We start from the raw sequence: 17,274 nt of genomic DNA, 5'->3' as shown, positions 1-17,274 counted from the left end.
TTCTGTCTATGTAAATCCAATTATTGTTTTGTTGTTGATGTAAGTGTAAATGTTGCCAGAGATACAGTCATATTTTACCTGATTATGTATGCATTATATGTTCTTATGAAAAAATGTAGAAAACATGGAAACACTAAGTAAATAAATAAATAAACATATATAAAAAGTATATTAATAACTAACATTACAGAAGTTCAAATACAATGAAATATAGGCTAGAAAATAATGAAAATCAATAAAAATAAATAAATAAATAAAAATAAACCACATGTATAATAATGTATTCAGATGACTTGACAGTTGACAGTTGTTTTGAAAATATTTGATCATTTAAAAAAGATGTACAAATACAGCCAGAGTGTGCGTATGAACAAACAAATGTTAACCAATATTAGCTCATTTTACCGCTTTTTTTTTTTTTTTTTTTTTGATAGATAATAATGAACTTATGAGCGGCTTGTTTCTTTCAAAAATTATATATATATATATATATATATATATATATATATATATATATATATATATATATATATATATATATATATATATGATTTTTATTTCGTAAAAATAGCAGATTTATTTAAATAATATGGGGGGAAAAAACCGGATGTGTTGTTTTACGTCGCTATCACCATTGCGTCATTAAGAAGCGCCGCTGTTATGTTTTGATGTTGTTTGCTCGGCGAAAACGCTAACAGTTTTTAATAACAATTTGATCGTTACGTTGGTGGTCAAACATGGGGAAATCTTTTGCTAATTTCATGTGCAAGAAAGATTTTCATCCTGCATCAAAATCCAACATAAAGAAGGTAAACGGGAGCTTTTAGCTAGCAAGCTAACTTACTGTTGATATGGTGTCAACATTAGTTCAGATTCTTATTTATTTTTCTAACAGGATGCGCAAATATAATTAGTTACAAACACATGATATGGTTGTAATGATATAATGTATTTCAGTTTGATCAGTTTGTCATTTAGAAAAAGTGCAATGTCAAATGTTTTCAGAAGGCGGCAATCATTTAATTGTATGTTGAGAGACAAACTGCTAAACACCTAAACCTTGATTGTCAGGTATGGATCGCAGAGCAAAAATTAACCTTCGAGAAGAAGAAGCAGGAGGAACTGATGCAGGCTTACGTGAAGGAGCAGGACACATACAACAACAGGTTAGAAGAGCTGCACACAGGACTGGATCCAGCAGTCACATCCTGGAAAGACATTAGCTCATTAGATTATACTGCATATGCTTTTGAAAACCTCAAGGGTTAGGGTTTCCCCTGATATTATTAAAATAACTTTGTCTCCTGCATATATTATATTCCAGACTGCTGATGGGAGATGATCGTGTGAAGAATGGCCTTAATTTTATGTATGAAGCACCTCCAGGAGCATCTAAAGGTTATAAACTTGCTTTTCACCACTGTTTTTTTTCTTCTTGTTGTAGACCAACGAATATGTAGTCATATATGTAGTAAAAAAGAAGTCATTACAGTAATCTAACTGATGCTAACTGATCTTTGGCTTCCAGATCATGACCAAACAGACATAAAATATTTTTGATCAAGCAGAAACTAAACAAGGGAAGTTAAACTAAACTGTTTTTGTGTGTGTCTGTGTGTCTGTGTGTGTTTTTTCATCGTCACCAACATCCTCCAGAGGAGACTAAAGAGGTAATGTTCATTTACATTACGTTAAAGTTTCATATGAATATTAATCTTGTTAAGTGTGTTAAACTCTATTGTTCCTGCTGTATTATATGTATTTGATTCACACATTTTGTAAGGCATCTAAATCATCAACATGATTAAAAAAAAAAAAAAAAAATTAAAAACACATTTTTTTTTAAGATGACTTCTGTTGTCTGATTAATAGTTTATAATTTTTTAGCAAGTGAAAACATTTCCTTCAGGTCGTCATACATGCGTTGTTGTTTTGCTGTGAAATCTTTACTGCGTTTTATAGAGTAAACATAAAAATAACTTTTCAGTTGTTAACAATATTTCAGGATAAACATTTTCTGGACTGAAGAAGCTTTACTTTTACCTTTACTTGATTATCCATGATTTATTTAAAAAAAATAATGTTAAAGTCCCTCTGTAGTCAAAATTCTTATCCCTTAAAACTGATCTTTGATCATCAAAATGGCATATTCAAATGTTTTTTTTCTTGTGAAAATAATTTTCTCATGCCTTAAAACAGCTTGAATGTAACTCTACCACCCTTCCCTCATTTACTATACGCTCCCATGAATATGCAAATTAGCCCCGCCCCCACGCAGTCACACACCAGCCAGAGCCCTGTGATCGACTAACAGAACTGTAGTAAACGCGATATAATGAGGAAACAGGGATAATGACTGATAAAACTATGTTTTTACTAGCGGACAACTACAGTAGATACTGTAACATTTGTTAAAGTTACTTACTTGACGATGCTGTGCCCTCGAAATGCCTTGAAGGCTCGAATCCAGCCTAGTTTGTGATTCCAGTTCACGCCCTGGTTACTTATTTTGTGACGTAGCAAAATAAGGGCTGTTTCAAACTGCATTTCTGGGACAGCCTTTGGGAAACTTCAGTTTTAAGGAAAAATACTCAGCAATGGTGTTGATCAATGAACTGGGAGATGGTTTGTCTAAAAGCACATTAAAAACACCACATAGACAAATAAACAGCATAAAAATCTTGATTTTCACTACAGGGGGACTTTAAAATGTCAATCAAATATGATACGTCAGGCCTTTGAGGAACATTTTGAATTGCCCTGCATTTTATGTTTTGAAACTTAAGATTTTGTCTAAATGTGTGAATTGTAAAATGTTTCATAAAATTAGTATTTTTTTTTATCTGACTATTATTTCATATGTTTACAGAATTCAGAAGGCATTTTCTAGAGGCCTCTGATAGATACAGCTCATTATGTCACCTTTTCTTCCACAGGAAGGAGAATCTGAGTACAAGTTTGAGTGGCAGAAAGTAGCTCCTCGTGAAAAGTAAGTTCACAAGTACTCAAAAGTTCTCAAATGTGCGTATTCATGCATTTCTTACTGTTATTTTCTATCTTCTCAGATATGCAAAGGATGACATGAATATTCGGGATCAGCCTTTTGGCATTCAGGTGATGTTTTATTGTGTGCTACAGCTTCATATATGCAGATTATCAGTTAGTAATAATACACATGTCTAATGCTGAGTGAACATGAGAATTATGCATGTTTTCTTGTTGTTTCATTGTTTCAGGTGCGGAACGTGCGCTGCATTAAATGTCATAAATGGGGTCATGTGAACACGGACCGTGAGTGTCCCCTCTTTGGCCTATCAGGGATCAACGCCAGCTCTATGGCCAGTGATGAAGCAGGTAAATTGCTCTTTCCTTATATATTCTATCATATATAGTGTCCAACTCAATCCTTATTGAGGGTTGGTTTTAGTTATATTAGAGCTGATATACACTTCAAGACCTGTAGATGGCGACAGTGTCTAATAATACACCTATAAATCCTACAATACCAGGACAAAACATTTCCTATTAAGTTCTGAATACAAGTGTTTTTAAACCAGTCACTAAAGTTGTAAATGCCATGTGACTAATGGCATCATATGAAAGTAATGTTATGACAGCACTGTTTGGCCACAGGAACAGACAGGAGATGATCTACTATAACCTAATTAATCCGTTTATTAATTTTTATTTTGAAGTGTGCTAACCTGACAAACCTTGACCTATTGTAAAACATGAAGCATATGTGACCCTGGACCACAAAACCAGTCATAAGTGTCGAAATTAAGATTTATGCGTCATCTAAAAGCTGAATAAATAAGCTTTCCACTGAAGTGTGATTTGTTAAACTATTTGAAAATCTGAAATCAGAGGGTGCAAAAAAATCAAAATATCGAGAAAATCACCTTTAAAGCTGTCCAAATGAAGTTCTTAGCAATGTTTATACTAATCAAAAATTAAGTTTTGATATATTTACGGTAGAAAGTTTACAAAATATCTTCATGGAACATTATCTTTACTTTAATATCCTAATGATTTTTGGCATAAAAGAAAAATGGATCATTTTGACCCATACAATGTATTTTTGTTGAGACTCGATACATTTAATGATAGAAAATTCATGTATTTTGAAGAATAAAACATTTGATGGAATAAAAATAAACAAATATATATTTAAAAATAAAATACTAGTTTACAAGGCAACATTTGTCATTTTGATTTAGGTTACCTTGAAGTACATACATAAAGCTTAATAAACTAAAACAAATAATAATAGTAATGTTTTGAAACTCCAGGGCCCTCATTTATCAACAATGTGTAGAAAAGGTTCTTTATTTTGTCCTACCAATGAAGATTAGAATGTGTGCAAGTACAAAAAAATCCATATTTATCAATGTGCGTACGCGGTTCTTACGCACACCAGTAAGTAATCATTGTTGATAAATTCCACATGTTCTTAAGCACCATGCTGATTCATGTTCATGGTCATTTGCATTCAGAAACGCCTCCAATAATGGTGACAACACCTCCCTTTATAAACCACGTGAATGTGTAATGTCCTCACCGAAATCATGGTATGTGACAGACTGAGAAGTCCTTCAGTGCTCTCACTAAACAGCTCAGGGTGGCCTCTGAAAATGTGTCCTCTGTGCAGCGCACGGTTTGCGAAATTTTCCTATAAAGCGAGATCAGCCATGACACTATAGCTACTTGAAATGTACTTCCCACAAAAAAGGCTTATCTTACTTAGTATTTTTGTCTTGTTTCTAGTGAAAATATCTAAAAATTCTAAAAAAAAAGATCAAAATATATTTACTAGATAAGCAAAAAGACTAAGATATTAAGTGCATTTTGCTTAAAATAAGTAAAATTTTCTGCCAGTGGGATAAGAAAAATAACTGTGTTTTAAGAGGATTTTACTTACCCCACTGGCAAATAGTTTAACTTGTTTTAAGTGAAATTCTTTTCCCCCCCAGGAAACAAGACTAAATATCTTACGTCTTTTTGCTTATCTAGTAAATGCATCTTCTTAATTTGAACATTTTTAGATATTTGGACTAGAAACAAGACAACATACTGAGGTAAGACTTTTTTTGCACTGTGTCTTTTATAGATTTTCACACCGAACTTTTATCATGAAACGTAAGATTTTGTCTAAATGTGTAAATTGTACAATGTTTGATTTCATAGAAGTAGTTTTTCTGACTATTATTTCATATGTCAGGCTTTACAGAGTTCATTTTCTAGAGGCATTTTTCTGTTCTGTTTCAGCTAGTTTCCAAAGCAGTACTACAATATAACTTAATATACTAAAACAAATAATATTAGTAACAATAGCAATTAATAAACTAAAATCAGTATATACTAATTAAAAAATAAAAACTAATAACAAAATAACACACACACACACACAGAAAAAATATAACAAAAACTCGTAACAAATTTGAACAATTTTGATTCAAAATGAACTAAAATTACAGTGGATAAAATATATAAATTATAATAGTTTGTCAGTGACCAGCATTACATGTATTCTCCACCCAAAAATAAAATAAAAAAGAATTATTATTATTCAGAGCACAAGAGAAGATTTTTTTAAACAGTTTAAAGTAAACTACACGTATTTAGACATAATTTGACAAATGAACCACTCATATTTCTCAAAATAGTTGAGAAGATGAAAGTGGGAAAATAACTAGAAAAGTTTTGTTTTTTGGTGTGGAGTATCTCTTTAACTAGAGTTGGTAGAAGTACCGTGGTGTACTTTGATACTTTTCTCTCAGTTTGTGTTGCTGCGTTTCTATTATTCAAATAAATGAATGTGGCGGCAGTGCCTCCTGAGAGCTGCTGACAGTGTGTGTCAGTACGGTAATATGTATGTTGCAGCAGAGCGGAGATAGATACTACTCTTGTGTGGAGAAATGTTATTATTTGGTGTTTTGATTGGTTGAAACCTCTGCTTCAGCAGAATAATACTGTACGTCTTACCCAGCTGGGAGACAAGGGAGTTGATTTGGCGTGTCTTTGTGTTAACAAAGCCGCTAGTGTACGTCTCTCAGAGGGGGGGCATGATCACACATTATTTGTTCTGAAAGAGTGATTTGTCCTAACAGGTCCGTCAATGCACCCCTCCGAGTTAATGGCAGAGATGCGAAACAGTGGGTTTGCGCTGAAGAAATGTGTCCTTGGGAGGGACAGCACCATGAGTGATCCAGCACAGGTAATCTCCTGGTCCCTGCCCAAATATGACCCATGATATCCATGTCTGGAGCTCAGCGTGTGATTGCAGAAAAACGTCCAATTATTGAACAGGCGGCTCACGAGCGATTCCCGTCGCTTGAAGGGTTCGAATACAACTGATGAGACCAACAACTACAATTGCATGAGAGCAGAGACATGCCGGATTTCACACTGTGCTTCTACACAAAAGTGCCTTTCTGATTGGCCTCTTGTATATGTATGGTCAGTGAGTGGACCTAGTGATTGTGTGTGTTAATGTGTGTGTTTGTGTTTCAGGAGCTTGTGGCCAGTGAGGAAGAGGACGACCCTGAGGTGGAGTTCCTGAAGTCTCTGTCTACCAAACAAAAGCAGAAACTCCTTAGGTATAATTAATTATTTATTACACGTATACAACCAGCTGTGTTTACTGTTAATATAAATCAATATAAATAAAATGGTCACACTCTGGGGACTAGTTCTCACTATTAACTAACAATTAACTAAGACTTTTGCCTCAAACTCCTAATTTGCTGCTTATTTATACTTAGTAAAGTATTTGTTATGTTTAGGTATGCTGGATTAAGGGATCTGAAATATGGTCATGCAGAATAAAACAATAATATGTGCTTTGTGAGTACTAATAAACAGCCAATATGCTAGTAATATGCATGGTAATAGGCAACTAGTTAATAGTGACAATTGGATCTTAAAATAAAGTATTACCAACAGATATGGGGGAAATAGGAAATGAAAGTTAGTAATATTATTAGTGTGACCCTTTTATTATTATTATTATTATTATTATTATTGTTATTATTAATTGATTGATTGACTAATTAATTAATTGTGAAATTGAAAAGTAGAATATCTGTTTTTTTTTTTTTTTCAGTGCAAGCAAGTAGCAGTTTAACATAAATAGTGGCATTAGCCTTCCATTTGTGGAGCACACAAAATAAAATAAAATAAAGATTTTTTAAAATGTTTTTGAGCAAAATATGTTTTTTATGCTCACCAAGGCTGTATTTATTTAGTCAGACTTAAAATGCTGTAACTGTAAACTTTTATTACTTTTATTAATCTTATTTATTTTAATTTAAAAGAACTGTTTCTATTTGAATATATTTTAAAATGTAATTTATTTCTGTGATGGTAAAGCTGAATTTTCAGCATCATTACTCCAGTCTTCAGTATCACACGATCCTTCAGAAATCATTCTAATATGCTGAATTTCTCAAGAAACATTTCTAATTATTATGACTGTTGTGGTGCCTAATGTATTTGTGGAAACCATGACACTTTTTTTTTTTTTTTTTTTTGATGAATATAAAGTTCACAATTATTATCCAGTTATTATTTTTATTGTTATTATTATTATTAGTATTACTGTTGTTGTTGCTGTTATTAATTATTAATTTATTTTTGAGATGGAAAAGTAGAATATCTGTATTTATTCTTTATAAATGTTTCAGTGCAAGTAAGTAGCTGTTTAACCTAAATAGTGGCATTAGCCTTCCATTGCAATAATGTTTTTGAAAGATGTCTCTTTTGCTTACCAAGGCTGTATTTATTTGATCATTTGATCAGAAAGATAGTAAATGTTGTAGTTGTGATTTATGTTTTTTTTTTTTTTTTTTTTTAAACTTACTTTAATCTTTATTCATCTTAATCTTAATTTATTTTAATTTGAAATAACTATTTTCTATTTGAATATATTTTAAAATGTAAATTATTCCGGTAATCAAAGCTGAATTTTCAGCATCATTACTCCAGTCTTCAGTGTCACATGATCCTTCAGAAATCATTTTAATATGTTGATTTGCTTCTCAAGAAACATTTATTATTATTATTATTATTATTATTATTATTATTATTAATAATATTTACAATGTTGAAAACTGTTATGGTGCTTAATATTTTTGTGGAAACCATGATGCATGTTTTATTTCAGGATTCTTTTGATGAATATAAAGTTCAAAAGAGAGGCATCTATATGGAATAGAATTTTTTTTTGCAACATTATAAATGTCTTTATTGTCACTTTTGGACAGTATGATGCATCCTTGCTGAATAAAAATATTAATTTGTTAAAAAAAAAAAAAAGACAACAACAATAAACTTACCTCAAACTTTTAAACAATAGTGTATATAAAAAACAATTGAATTATAAAATGTAAAATGCACACAAAACCACATGGAAAATGTCAACAGTATACTGTAACAATAACCAATTAATCTGCTGTCTTTTTTAGAAAACTTGACCGTCTTGAAAAGAAAAAGGAAAAGAAGAAGAAAAGTAAAAAAGAGAAAAAGAAGAACAAAAAGAAGCAGAAAAAGAAACAAGCCAAGAGTGAGAGTTCATCCAGCAGCTCGTCAGACAGTAGCGACAGCAGCAGCGACTCTGAGGATGAGAAACACTCTGGAAAGAAAGCCAAGAAGAAGAGGAAGAGAAGGAAGGACTCGTCCAGTGACAGCAGCTCTGAGAGACACCAGGAGAAAGAACGCTCCCACAGTCTGGACTCCAAACACGCACATTCAAAACACAATGAGCACAGAGTTCAGAGGTCACCAGACCACAAGAACAGCAGAGAGAGATGGAGAGACGACAAAGAGAAAGCTAAAGATAGACACAGGAGCAGGAGTAGGGAGAGGAGGAGAGAACAAAGCAGGAGCAGAAGCCCTCAGCGGCGGAGAGATGAGAAAGACAGAGGTAAGGAGAGATACAGGAGCACGAGCAGGGAGAGAGGGCGAGAGAGGAGAGACAGGAGCGGAGAACGTGACAAGGGCAAGAGGGAAAGAAGCAGAAGTCGGGAAAGAGAAAGAAACTCGGATAGAAATGTCAAAAGGAGGAGTGTCAGTCGGGAACGAGGGAGGGGCAGAAGTGATAGCAGAGATGCAGAGAGGAGGAGAGAACACAGCAGAGGGAAATAGCTGGAAGTGCATGGTTTGGCTTCTGACACCATCATTACTTCACTGTGTCATCTCAGATTAAAGGAATAACTCAAATGAAACCTCTTTCATAATTTACTCACCCTCATGTCATTCCAAGCCATTTTTTTTATTCTCTGCTCCCTCTTTTTAAATAATAAAACTTCATGGAGACGCTGGCTGTCAAGCTTCAGAATGACAAAGCAGAACCTTAAAAGGAGTTTTTGTGGCTCTTATATTCCATGTCTTATGGAGTCATACAGTAACTTTTGTGTGACAAACAAACCAAAATTCACGTCCTTATTCATAAATTCACCATGAGAACTAAAGACACTTGATAATATTGTGTACTGATAGCAGGAAAGAAGGTTTTCAGTGAATAAAGTCTTTAAAGGATGGTCTGTTTGTCACATTATATTCAGAAGTCTTGGAATATAGCACACACAGTGTTTTTTTTTCTTCATTTTTGGAGCTTCTTCAAGGCTGTTGCTGGTGTCGTACAACAGTTAACTGTTTAAATGTACATATTTTTTACATTTCCTTTCCTAAAGTCACAAGGGTTTGGACCGACATGAGGGTTTATGATGATTAATGTTGACAGAATTTTAATTTGGGGGGTAAATTGTTTGTTTGGGTAGCTTTCCTATTTGTTCCCCGTTTACAGGCAGCTCTGGAAATTTGTCCAGAAGAGGGCGCTCTGAGAATGTAAAAACTGAACCTGTTATAAAGCAGAATTAAATGTTTGACTCATTCTTTGCTGTAGTCCTGGTTCAACATATGTTCTCTTTTCTTTAAGCATTTAGCTCTTCCCAAATGTGATGTTTGTTTGACTCTTTGAGTCTTTTTACAAGAGGGTATGCATTTTAAACAAAACTTAAGGATTTATTTTGATCAAGTTCATTTAACTATGATTTTTTTTAGCTTCTTCCTTACCGTAAATCTGTTTATACTCATTGTAAATTCAAATAAATGTAAAATACATGTATTGTGAATGGTACAAAACTTCATGTCAGTTACTCTTAAAACTCAACCACATTCAACCGTATTCATGTTAAAGAGGAGTGAAAATGGTTTAAATGAAATTTGTAGGTTTACACTAATTTTGGACTTTTATTTTGGTAGTTATTTTAAAGTTTTTTAGTAATTATTTCTTTCTTGGTTTAAAATTGAAGGGGACTTTATTATTATTGCGTTTAGCCGCGATGAATTTTGTATTTATTTAGGCTTATTTAGGCTAAGTTTCCAGTAGGGAACGGAATTGAACTCTATGAACATGTTAATAGAACTAAATAAAAATCCACTGATTCCACTCCTCATGTTCGAAGGCGGCGTTCAAAATTCAAAAATACATGAGAAAAGCGACAACAAAAATATACACTGAACGGAATGTGTCAGTTTTGCATTCAGAGCGCATGATTTATACATATAAATGATCAACACGTTTTTACTGCCTGAAATAGAAACACATAAACATATTAACAAACTCTCACTTCATCAGTATTTAGGAATATTCAAATAAACCCAACCCAAGGGTGGCGCTGAAGTACTTTAAAAAAAAGTCGATTTAATTGCAATTCAAGTTATTTTGGATATTATAGGAACATAAACACTAACTACTTTAGTTTTTGCATGTGACTGGAAAACATTAATAACCCATTGAACGGCTGAATGTGACAGTGAAACATTATCATCTACCATTTCGCTGGTGTGAATCGGTTGATTTGCTATTAATAATAATAAGCATTTAATTTGTAGACATGATCTGCCGCTTGATGGACATTTTCTGACTAAAGGGGAGATGAAAGAGCAGCGCCGCGCCGGCTGCGCGGGAAACTCACACCAGCTTCACGGCTGAGTTTCCCGCGCCGCGGCCGAAGCGGCGCTCCTCTTTGATCTCTCTTTTATTACCGCGCGCAAACAAAGCTGACTTCTGCCTCGCGCTCAGTCAGAGGGCATTCCAGAAAAACGCGAACAAAAGGCCGTGAGTGACAGCGCTACTGTCCGCCACCCCAGGCGCATCATTCCCCTCCAAAAGCCTGAAAAGCACTTAGATCTTGTCCATGTAAAAGCTCCCGTTTGTAAATCTTAATAGAACCATATAATTGTAAAGCGTGCTCGTGAATGCCTTCACGCCCAAATAGCGCTCATTTCCGTAACACAAATTTTGAATTGTGTGCCATAAAATCGTCGCATCCTACATTAACTTTTAAAAGACCGAGTACACCTGCTATTTGGAGAAAACACTTGCCTAAATTGGTGTAAAACGGAAATTGCATTTTGTTTTATTTAAAACCTTGCTGCATTTTGCAGCTTAAAGATTTATTAACCTTAAATATTTTTTATTCGTTATTTGCGAAATGTTATCAGTTTTTCACGAGGTCATTAAATGATAATGGAGCGTTTTCTATTTGTGTATTTTTTTTTTTCTCTGAATAGGCTACTGCCTGTTCGGCACCGGCCACCAGCAGCACACAAAAGGAAATGAAAATAATTTTAGTCTATTGCCTTCTGGTCAATTTACCTTGTAGCACAGAAAGCGTTTGGAGCAGACGCGCAGCCCTAACGAGTTCCCAGGCAGGGCTCGGGCTGTAATTATTCCGCCGGGTTTTCTGTGGGATCGGACGCTGCACTGGATAAACACAAAGAAGTCAGAGAGCATCCTTGAACCTTTTCAGTACAGGGCCACTGATATTCAAATAACAGCCAGAGACCATTTGACTGCGAGAGCATTTTAAATTCAACATTTGCATAAGGCCTCTCCCCATTTCCCCTTTCAAAAGTGGCATCCAGAAAAGGCAAGAAAGAAAGAGAGGAGGAAAAAAAACTGTTCCCATAACACCAAATCAAGTGTAGCGTTTTATAAAAGCTAAACGATGCTTTATGCCTTCAGCCCTCTCTTGGATGGACATTTTCCGTTTGACATGCAAATTTAAGCAGTTAATTTGAGCAATTCAAATAAATATTCAGAGGCCCTTTGTCACTGAATCCCCTCGGAAAATGTGCGATAAAGAGCTGCTGAACAAATGATGTCTCGGAGAGTAATTAGATATTTGATAAGACACGAATCCCTAATCGCCAATACAAGACACATGGGGCTGCGATGTGCTCCAAGTCATAATTAATACTATTTAACAAGATTTTCATTTGGACAAAAATGCCTTTCCGGGGCATTAACTATTGATTTATCCCAGTGGGGTGAAAAAAACGAGTCTACATCAGCGCAACATTATCGATGTTTAGTCTGCAGCGTTTCATTTTTTTTTTTTTTTTTTTTTTTTTTGAATCCAAAATGTAAATAAATACGCGTAATAATTACGCGGGATTACAACTGAGACTAGCAGAGCCTCGGTTGGATTTGGATGGAAACATTAGCATCAGACAAGCCAAGCTTTCGATTTTAAATCCCTTTAATTACAAAATGAAAGCCTTATAAGCGTGACTTTATACAATTAAACATTTATATATTTTTAGCAAGGTAAAGGAAAGGTTAAATGAATTTTAAATAGCTGTGTAACATACATACTGACATCCACAAAGTGCGTCGAAAGGAAAGAAAATTCCCTGAATTTCAGGATCCACCACAAAACAATCATAAGTAACATTTACAGGGAAAAATAACATGTTATTTTTGTGGATATATGTACACAATTAGCTCAGCCGGCAGCCGTGGTTATTTAGTTCCCTCTTTCGCGCACCGACTCCGCTCTGAATGTCCACTGTTAAAAACACTGAGCCTTGACGAGACTTTATCGTCCTGAAAGCTGAGGCGCTCGTCTGTGCGCGGCAGAAATAGCCAGTGTCGCTGCACTGAATGTGCTCTTTCCAATGCACTGTCAGAGTTTGTCACATACTCCAGACCCGTTTCCTTTTCTTGATTCACCTAGGAGGAAAATGCTTTCTGAGGTCATTCTCATAAGTCGTGCTCAGGACTCATGGTGCGGAGACTGATCTTTGACCGTGACCCGTGGGTTTACGCCCTCTAAAATCAGTTCGGGCGACTCAGACCTGGGCGTCTCCAGGTTGCTGGTGTCGGTGTCACTGTCGCTGCCCTTTTTGCCTCCACCTCCAGCGGTGTGTGTTTTGATGTGTTTGCTCAAGTGGTCGCTCCTCATGAAGCGCTTGTTGCACACCGGGCAAGCAAACCGCTTCTCGCCCGTGTGAGTGCGCAGGTGCCTCTGGAGCTCGTCTGACCTGGTGAACCGTTTGCCGCAAAAAAGCCAGTTGCACACAAAGGGCCTCTCGCCGGTGTGCCACCTCAGGTGCGCTTTGAGGTGAGACGTTTTCCCGTAGACCTTACCGCAGCCCGGGATGTGACAGCTATGGAGTCCTTTCCTCCGCAGGCTGGCGCCCGCAGGCCCGAGCCGCTCCGCCTCCTGGCAGTTCGGGCAGTCGCACGTGGCCCGCCCGGAGTACCTCCTGGAGGACCTGGACGAGGTCCCGATGCCCGAGCTGGCGCCGGAGATCATGGCGTTTGTGGCCGAGGCGTCCGTGTAAGTGGGGATCACAGTTTTGAAGCCCTCCTGCGTCAACAGGTGCTGGCTGGTTGACAGGAGGTGGGACGCCGTGGGGCTGATGCCGGTGGAGCTGAACGCGGAGTGCGTGAGGCTGGAGAAGTCCGGGTTGTAGCTGCTGAGCTGCGAGTGGATGGCTTGTGGGGTTCCGGAGTGCAGCGAACTTTGCAAAGTGCCGGCCGGGTTTTGCACCTCGAGCCACGAGCCCGGGTTCGTGTGCACGTCCCACCACGTGGACGCGCCGTTGGCTACCTCGCCCGAGATGGTGGAGTGGAAGCCGGACTTGTACCACGACTCGTACGGGTGCGCCATGCCGACCCGCGGGTATAAAGTCTCTGCCGACGAGTGAACTTTGGAAATGAAGGCGGACTGTCCTGACTCCTGCGAGGAAACGCTCGCCGTGTTGGAGAACAAGCTGCTGTACTCGGCGGAGAACGCGGAGGAGGTTGGCGAGGTCGAGGCCAGGCAGAAAGCGCTGTTTCCCGTGCCGGTGGTGGTCGTTAGTCCGGAGGTGCTTCGGCTTGTGGCCACGGTGAATCCGGGCAGGCTGGAGCCCAAGTTGCAGCTCGACGAGGATCTCTTCCACGGATGAAATCCGCCTTTGGAAAACGCACTGGAGTCGGGGAGAGTCGTGAGGGGACTGGTGTTGCCAATTTTGTTGCAGGTTGCAGCCAGCATCGCTAAAGGGGTAGTTCCAAACCGCGGCTCTTCCTGTTTGGATGAGAAGTTTATGCTCTTTACTAGACTGTAAAACATAGTTGGGCTGTTTTGAAAATCAAACCATCCAACAAGTCTAAACCAATCGCCCAAATAAAACCAAAACAAAGAGTGGAGCGCGATTTGCTTCGCTTGTGAATTTATTCCTGCTAGTTTTCAAAATAGTTTTTGAGTTGTCAAGTCTTAAAAAAGTCCTTAAAGAACATCACGTTTACGTTATTGTTATTTTTAATAACTAAAGAATAAACAATGCTCTACTATAAATTCTGCGTTTTGTTTTATTACTATTATTTTGCAGAAAGAATCGTTTCGCTAAACATGCTTTTCAAGTTCCCAGTGTTTCATAATAGCTTCTTCAGATCAGCGCATTCATTTAAAGCACCAGTACTAGTAAAAACTGATTTTCTAAAAAACTACAGAATTGAAATGTCTTTGTGAAAGTTGAAAAGGTTCTCTTGTGCTACTATTATTTTTAAGAATGTAAATAAAAAGCCATTGAAGAGTTTGAATGCATGCAAGCAAGCGAGCAAGCAAGCAACACTGAAATGTCAACACCATTAAAACTAAAACTAAAAGAACGACAAATACGTCGAATTTAAATACATAAGTGCTTACCCCAAGTATAGACGTAGCCATATCCAGGGCCTTTCCTAGACAGCTAGTTGAAGAGAACAATGACTCTGTGTTCCAGTGTGACTGAGGGACAGTGCGCTGAAGCTTTACTCTCTCTACTCGAGTTGTATAGTGAGCGCGTGCTTTGAAGTACAGATGGCTGCAATACTCAGCCAATCTGAGCGCACGACGAGCCGCTTCCGACCAATAAGCGACGCGACCATGACAGAAATACTAAAGCTGCACGTCAATCAATGACTGGGGTACTGATCCCACTGTCAAGCAATAAGCCATCAGCTATTTTTCATCGTTTTTTATATATATATGGCCATCAAGGCGCAGATTCTGCACACACTATAGTGCTCAGCTCATATTGGTATTTAATAGGCATCTTCTGATGGTAAGCGGCTCGTCTTGATTTTATGCATGATATCCATATCTGTTCTGTGTGTCGATGTGCAAACGGATATGCTTAAAATTAAAGGTTCACACGCGTAACCGTTTGCAGCCGTGATCGCGTTATTATTTTAAGGATGTGGTTATTTTGTAGGTGGTTATATTGTCATTTGATGTGGGGATTAAAACCATAAAGGTATTTTTGTTTAGGCTCGTTAGCGTTATTATAACGTGACGTTACGCAGCCATGTTTTGAGAAGATACAAAGTCATAAGTGTCATGCAGTGTCATTTTATTTATGAATTGTATAATTTGTTCAAATTTAAGAATGTTTTAGTCATGCTTTGAACTTACTAAAAATTCCAAATTTTACAATATGTCGAACTTTCAAATTAGAACCGGTCACTGAAATGCAAGAATACGTCTTGGAGGAAGAGGACGGAGGGGCACCACTGATCCCACAACAGGTGTGTTAGACTTTTGTTGAGAGTGTTTCTGTGTGAGAGAGAAAAAGAGGGAGGGATGTGGGGGGCGCAGGTTAGGGTTTGGGGTGTTAATGCGCGCGCGCTCTCACCCTCGCGCTTCCTTTAAATGCCTTTAGAACAACATGCGAGCACATGACTTAAACACCGTATAAAATCGTTAAAATCTCTTTTTATACTTTATATATATATATATATATATATATATATATATATATATATATATATATATATATATATATATATATATATATATATATATATATACCTAAAGTAAAGTTTGAGCGCTATTTATAATGAAAATAACAATAAAATAAATACCAACCTTTCTGATAAATAACAGATGAAATAATTAATTAAGATACTTTATCTTTTTGTATCTCAGTAATTCTTTTTTATATACAAAGATCAATGCATTATAGCAGTGTCTTGCGCTGCTTGTTAAAACATTTAAGGGTAATGACATAATGTAACAATGGCCTGCTTTGGAGTGAATCGCCTCCTTTTAAAAGTTAAAGCAATTTTCTTGAGAATGGCCCCGCCGAAACGCTGTGCATTACAGTATTCAAAATGACCAAATAATGCGCCATTATAGCGGTTGAACGCTGCCAGTCAGGCTGGATGCAATTTACTCCAAAGCGCTTTGCTTTAAATTCCCTCCTATGGAGAGAGCTGGGGAATATAAAACAATTTATTCAAATCCAAGTGGTGGAGTCTCGAAAATCGCTTGATTTCCGCAATCACTGCAAATTGACGGAGGAACAATTAACACTATTAAACGTCTGTTCAGCATAAACAAATTGGCCTGAGCATCGGAGAGGTTTAGGTTACATATTTAGATATGTATGTATGCGCATGTACTGCATGTCTATTCACACTGCTGCTGCTTCAAATGAAATAAAATTGGGGCATCTGATGTGCGTTTCTTAACAGTTCAGTGTGTCCAATGTGAGACGCTGATGAAAACAGGTCATTAAACAGACCACTTGCAAGTAATAGATGAATTAATATATTCACTTTGAGTGCTTTCTGTTAATTGTGGATTGATTACCCCTGTCAGCATTTAAGTGTCAAACAGGCTAAATGTATTTAAAGCTACATTTTTATAATAAAGACAGAAAATAAACATTAATAATAAATGTTTTAGAATTTTTAACCCATTTTCTTTAGAAAAAATAATAAAATAAAATAAAAAAAAATCTGGTCCTTCGTTTACAAATAAGCAAGTTAGATGTTCATGCGTGCTATCTTAATTTTAATTTTGTTTAATTCCGATCACCCAAACTCACGCTTCGAATATTTAAATTCAAACTAGATTTGTATTTAAAAAAAACACAGTCCGGCTGGTGGCTTGCGAGCACTTTTCTGTGGTAATTAGGAGCCTATTACAAGTCATTAGATTGATCAATGTACCT

General features: G+C 36.6%; 2 protein-coding genes and 1 long non-coding RNA gene across 3 annotated transcripts in view; 2 read left to right on the top strand and 1 right to left on the bottom strand.

The window, feature by feature from the left end:
* Nucleotides 1-631: 631 nt before the first annotated feature.
* Nucleotides 632-9,892, top strand: cir1 (corepressor interacting with RBPJ, CIR1). Its single transcript, XM_051119928.1, has 10 exons — nucleotides 632-809; nucleotides 1,072-1,166; nucleotides 1,325-1,398; nucleotides 1,657-1,670; nucleotides 2,937-2,989; nucleotides 3,066-3,114; nucleotides 3,237-3,354; nucleotides 6,111-6,217; nucleotides 6,514-6,599; nucleotides 8,466-9,892. The coding sequence occupies exons 1-10, from the start codon at nucleotides 738-740 to the stop codon at nucleotides 9,142-9,144; spliced, it is 1,347 nt and encodes a 448-aa protein (XP_050975885.1). The 5' UTR covers nucleotides 632-737; the 3' UTR covers nucleotides 9,145-9,892.
* A 2,619-nt stretch (nucleotides 9,893-12,511) lies between these two features.
* Nucleotides 12,512-15,090, bottom strand: sp9 (sp9 transcription factor). Its single transcript, XM_051118561.1, has 2 exons — nucleotides 14,985-15,090; nucleotides 12,512-14,363 (listed from the first exon to the last, which is right to left on the bottom strand). Exons 1-2 carry the CDS (start codon nucleotides 15,003-15,005, stop codon nucleotides 13,065-13,067), a joined length of 1,320 nt encoding a protein of 439 aa, XP_050974518.1. The 5' UTR covers nucleotides 15,006-15,090; the 3' UTR covers nucleotides 12,512-13,064.
* Nucleotides 15,091-15,254: 164 nt separating this feature from the next.
* Nucleotides 15,255-17,274, top strand: part of LOC127171373 (uncharacterized) — a 37,735-nt gene continuing 35,715 nt past the window's right edge. The window contains exons 1-2 of the long non-coding RNA XR_007828508.1: nucleotides 15,255-15,381; nucleotides 15,774-15,844. This is a non-coding gene — a long non-coding RNA (uncharacterized LOC127171373). The remainder of the gene's footprint in view (nucleotides 15,382-15,773; nucleotides 15,845-17,274) is intronic.

The sequence above is a fragment of the Labeo rohita genome, chromosome 9 (assembly GCF_022985175.1).
Source record: "Labeo rohita strain BAU-BD-2019 chromosome 9, IGBB_LRoh.1.0, whole genome shotgun sequence".
In the NCBI taxonomy this organism is placed as follows: Eukaryota; Metazoa; Chordata; class Actinopteri; order Cypriniformes; family Cyprinidae; genus Labeo; species Labeo rohita.
This window is presented reverse-complemented; position numbering and strand designations above follow the sequence as displayed.

What these genes read in the sequence shown, in the direction of transcription:
- cir1 (XM_051119928.1), top strand. Translation starts at nt 738, where the DNA reads ATGGGGAAATCTTTTGCTAATTTCATGTGCAAGAAAGATTTTCATCCT. An exon ending in CCATGAGTGATCCAGCACAG is followed by an intron (nt 6,218 to 6,513) that starts GTAATCTCCTGG and finishes TTTGTGTTTCAG; the next exon opens with GAGCTTGTGGCCAGTGAGGA. An exon ending in CAAAAGCAGAAACTCCTTAG is followed by an intron (nt 6,600 to 8,465) that starts GTATAATTAATT and finishes TGTCTTTTTTAG; the next exon opens with AAAACTTGACCGTCTTGAAA.
- sp9 (XM_051118561.1), bottom strand. Translation starts at nt 15,005, where the DNA reads ATGGCTACGTCTATACTTGGG. An exon ending in TGGCTACGTCTATACTTGGG is followed by an intron (nt 14,364 to 14,984) that starts GTAAGCACTTAT and finishes TCATCCAAACAG; the next exon opens with GAAGAGCCGCGGTTTGGAAC.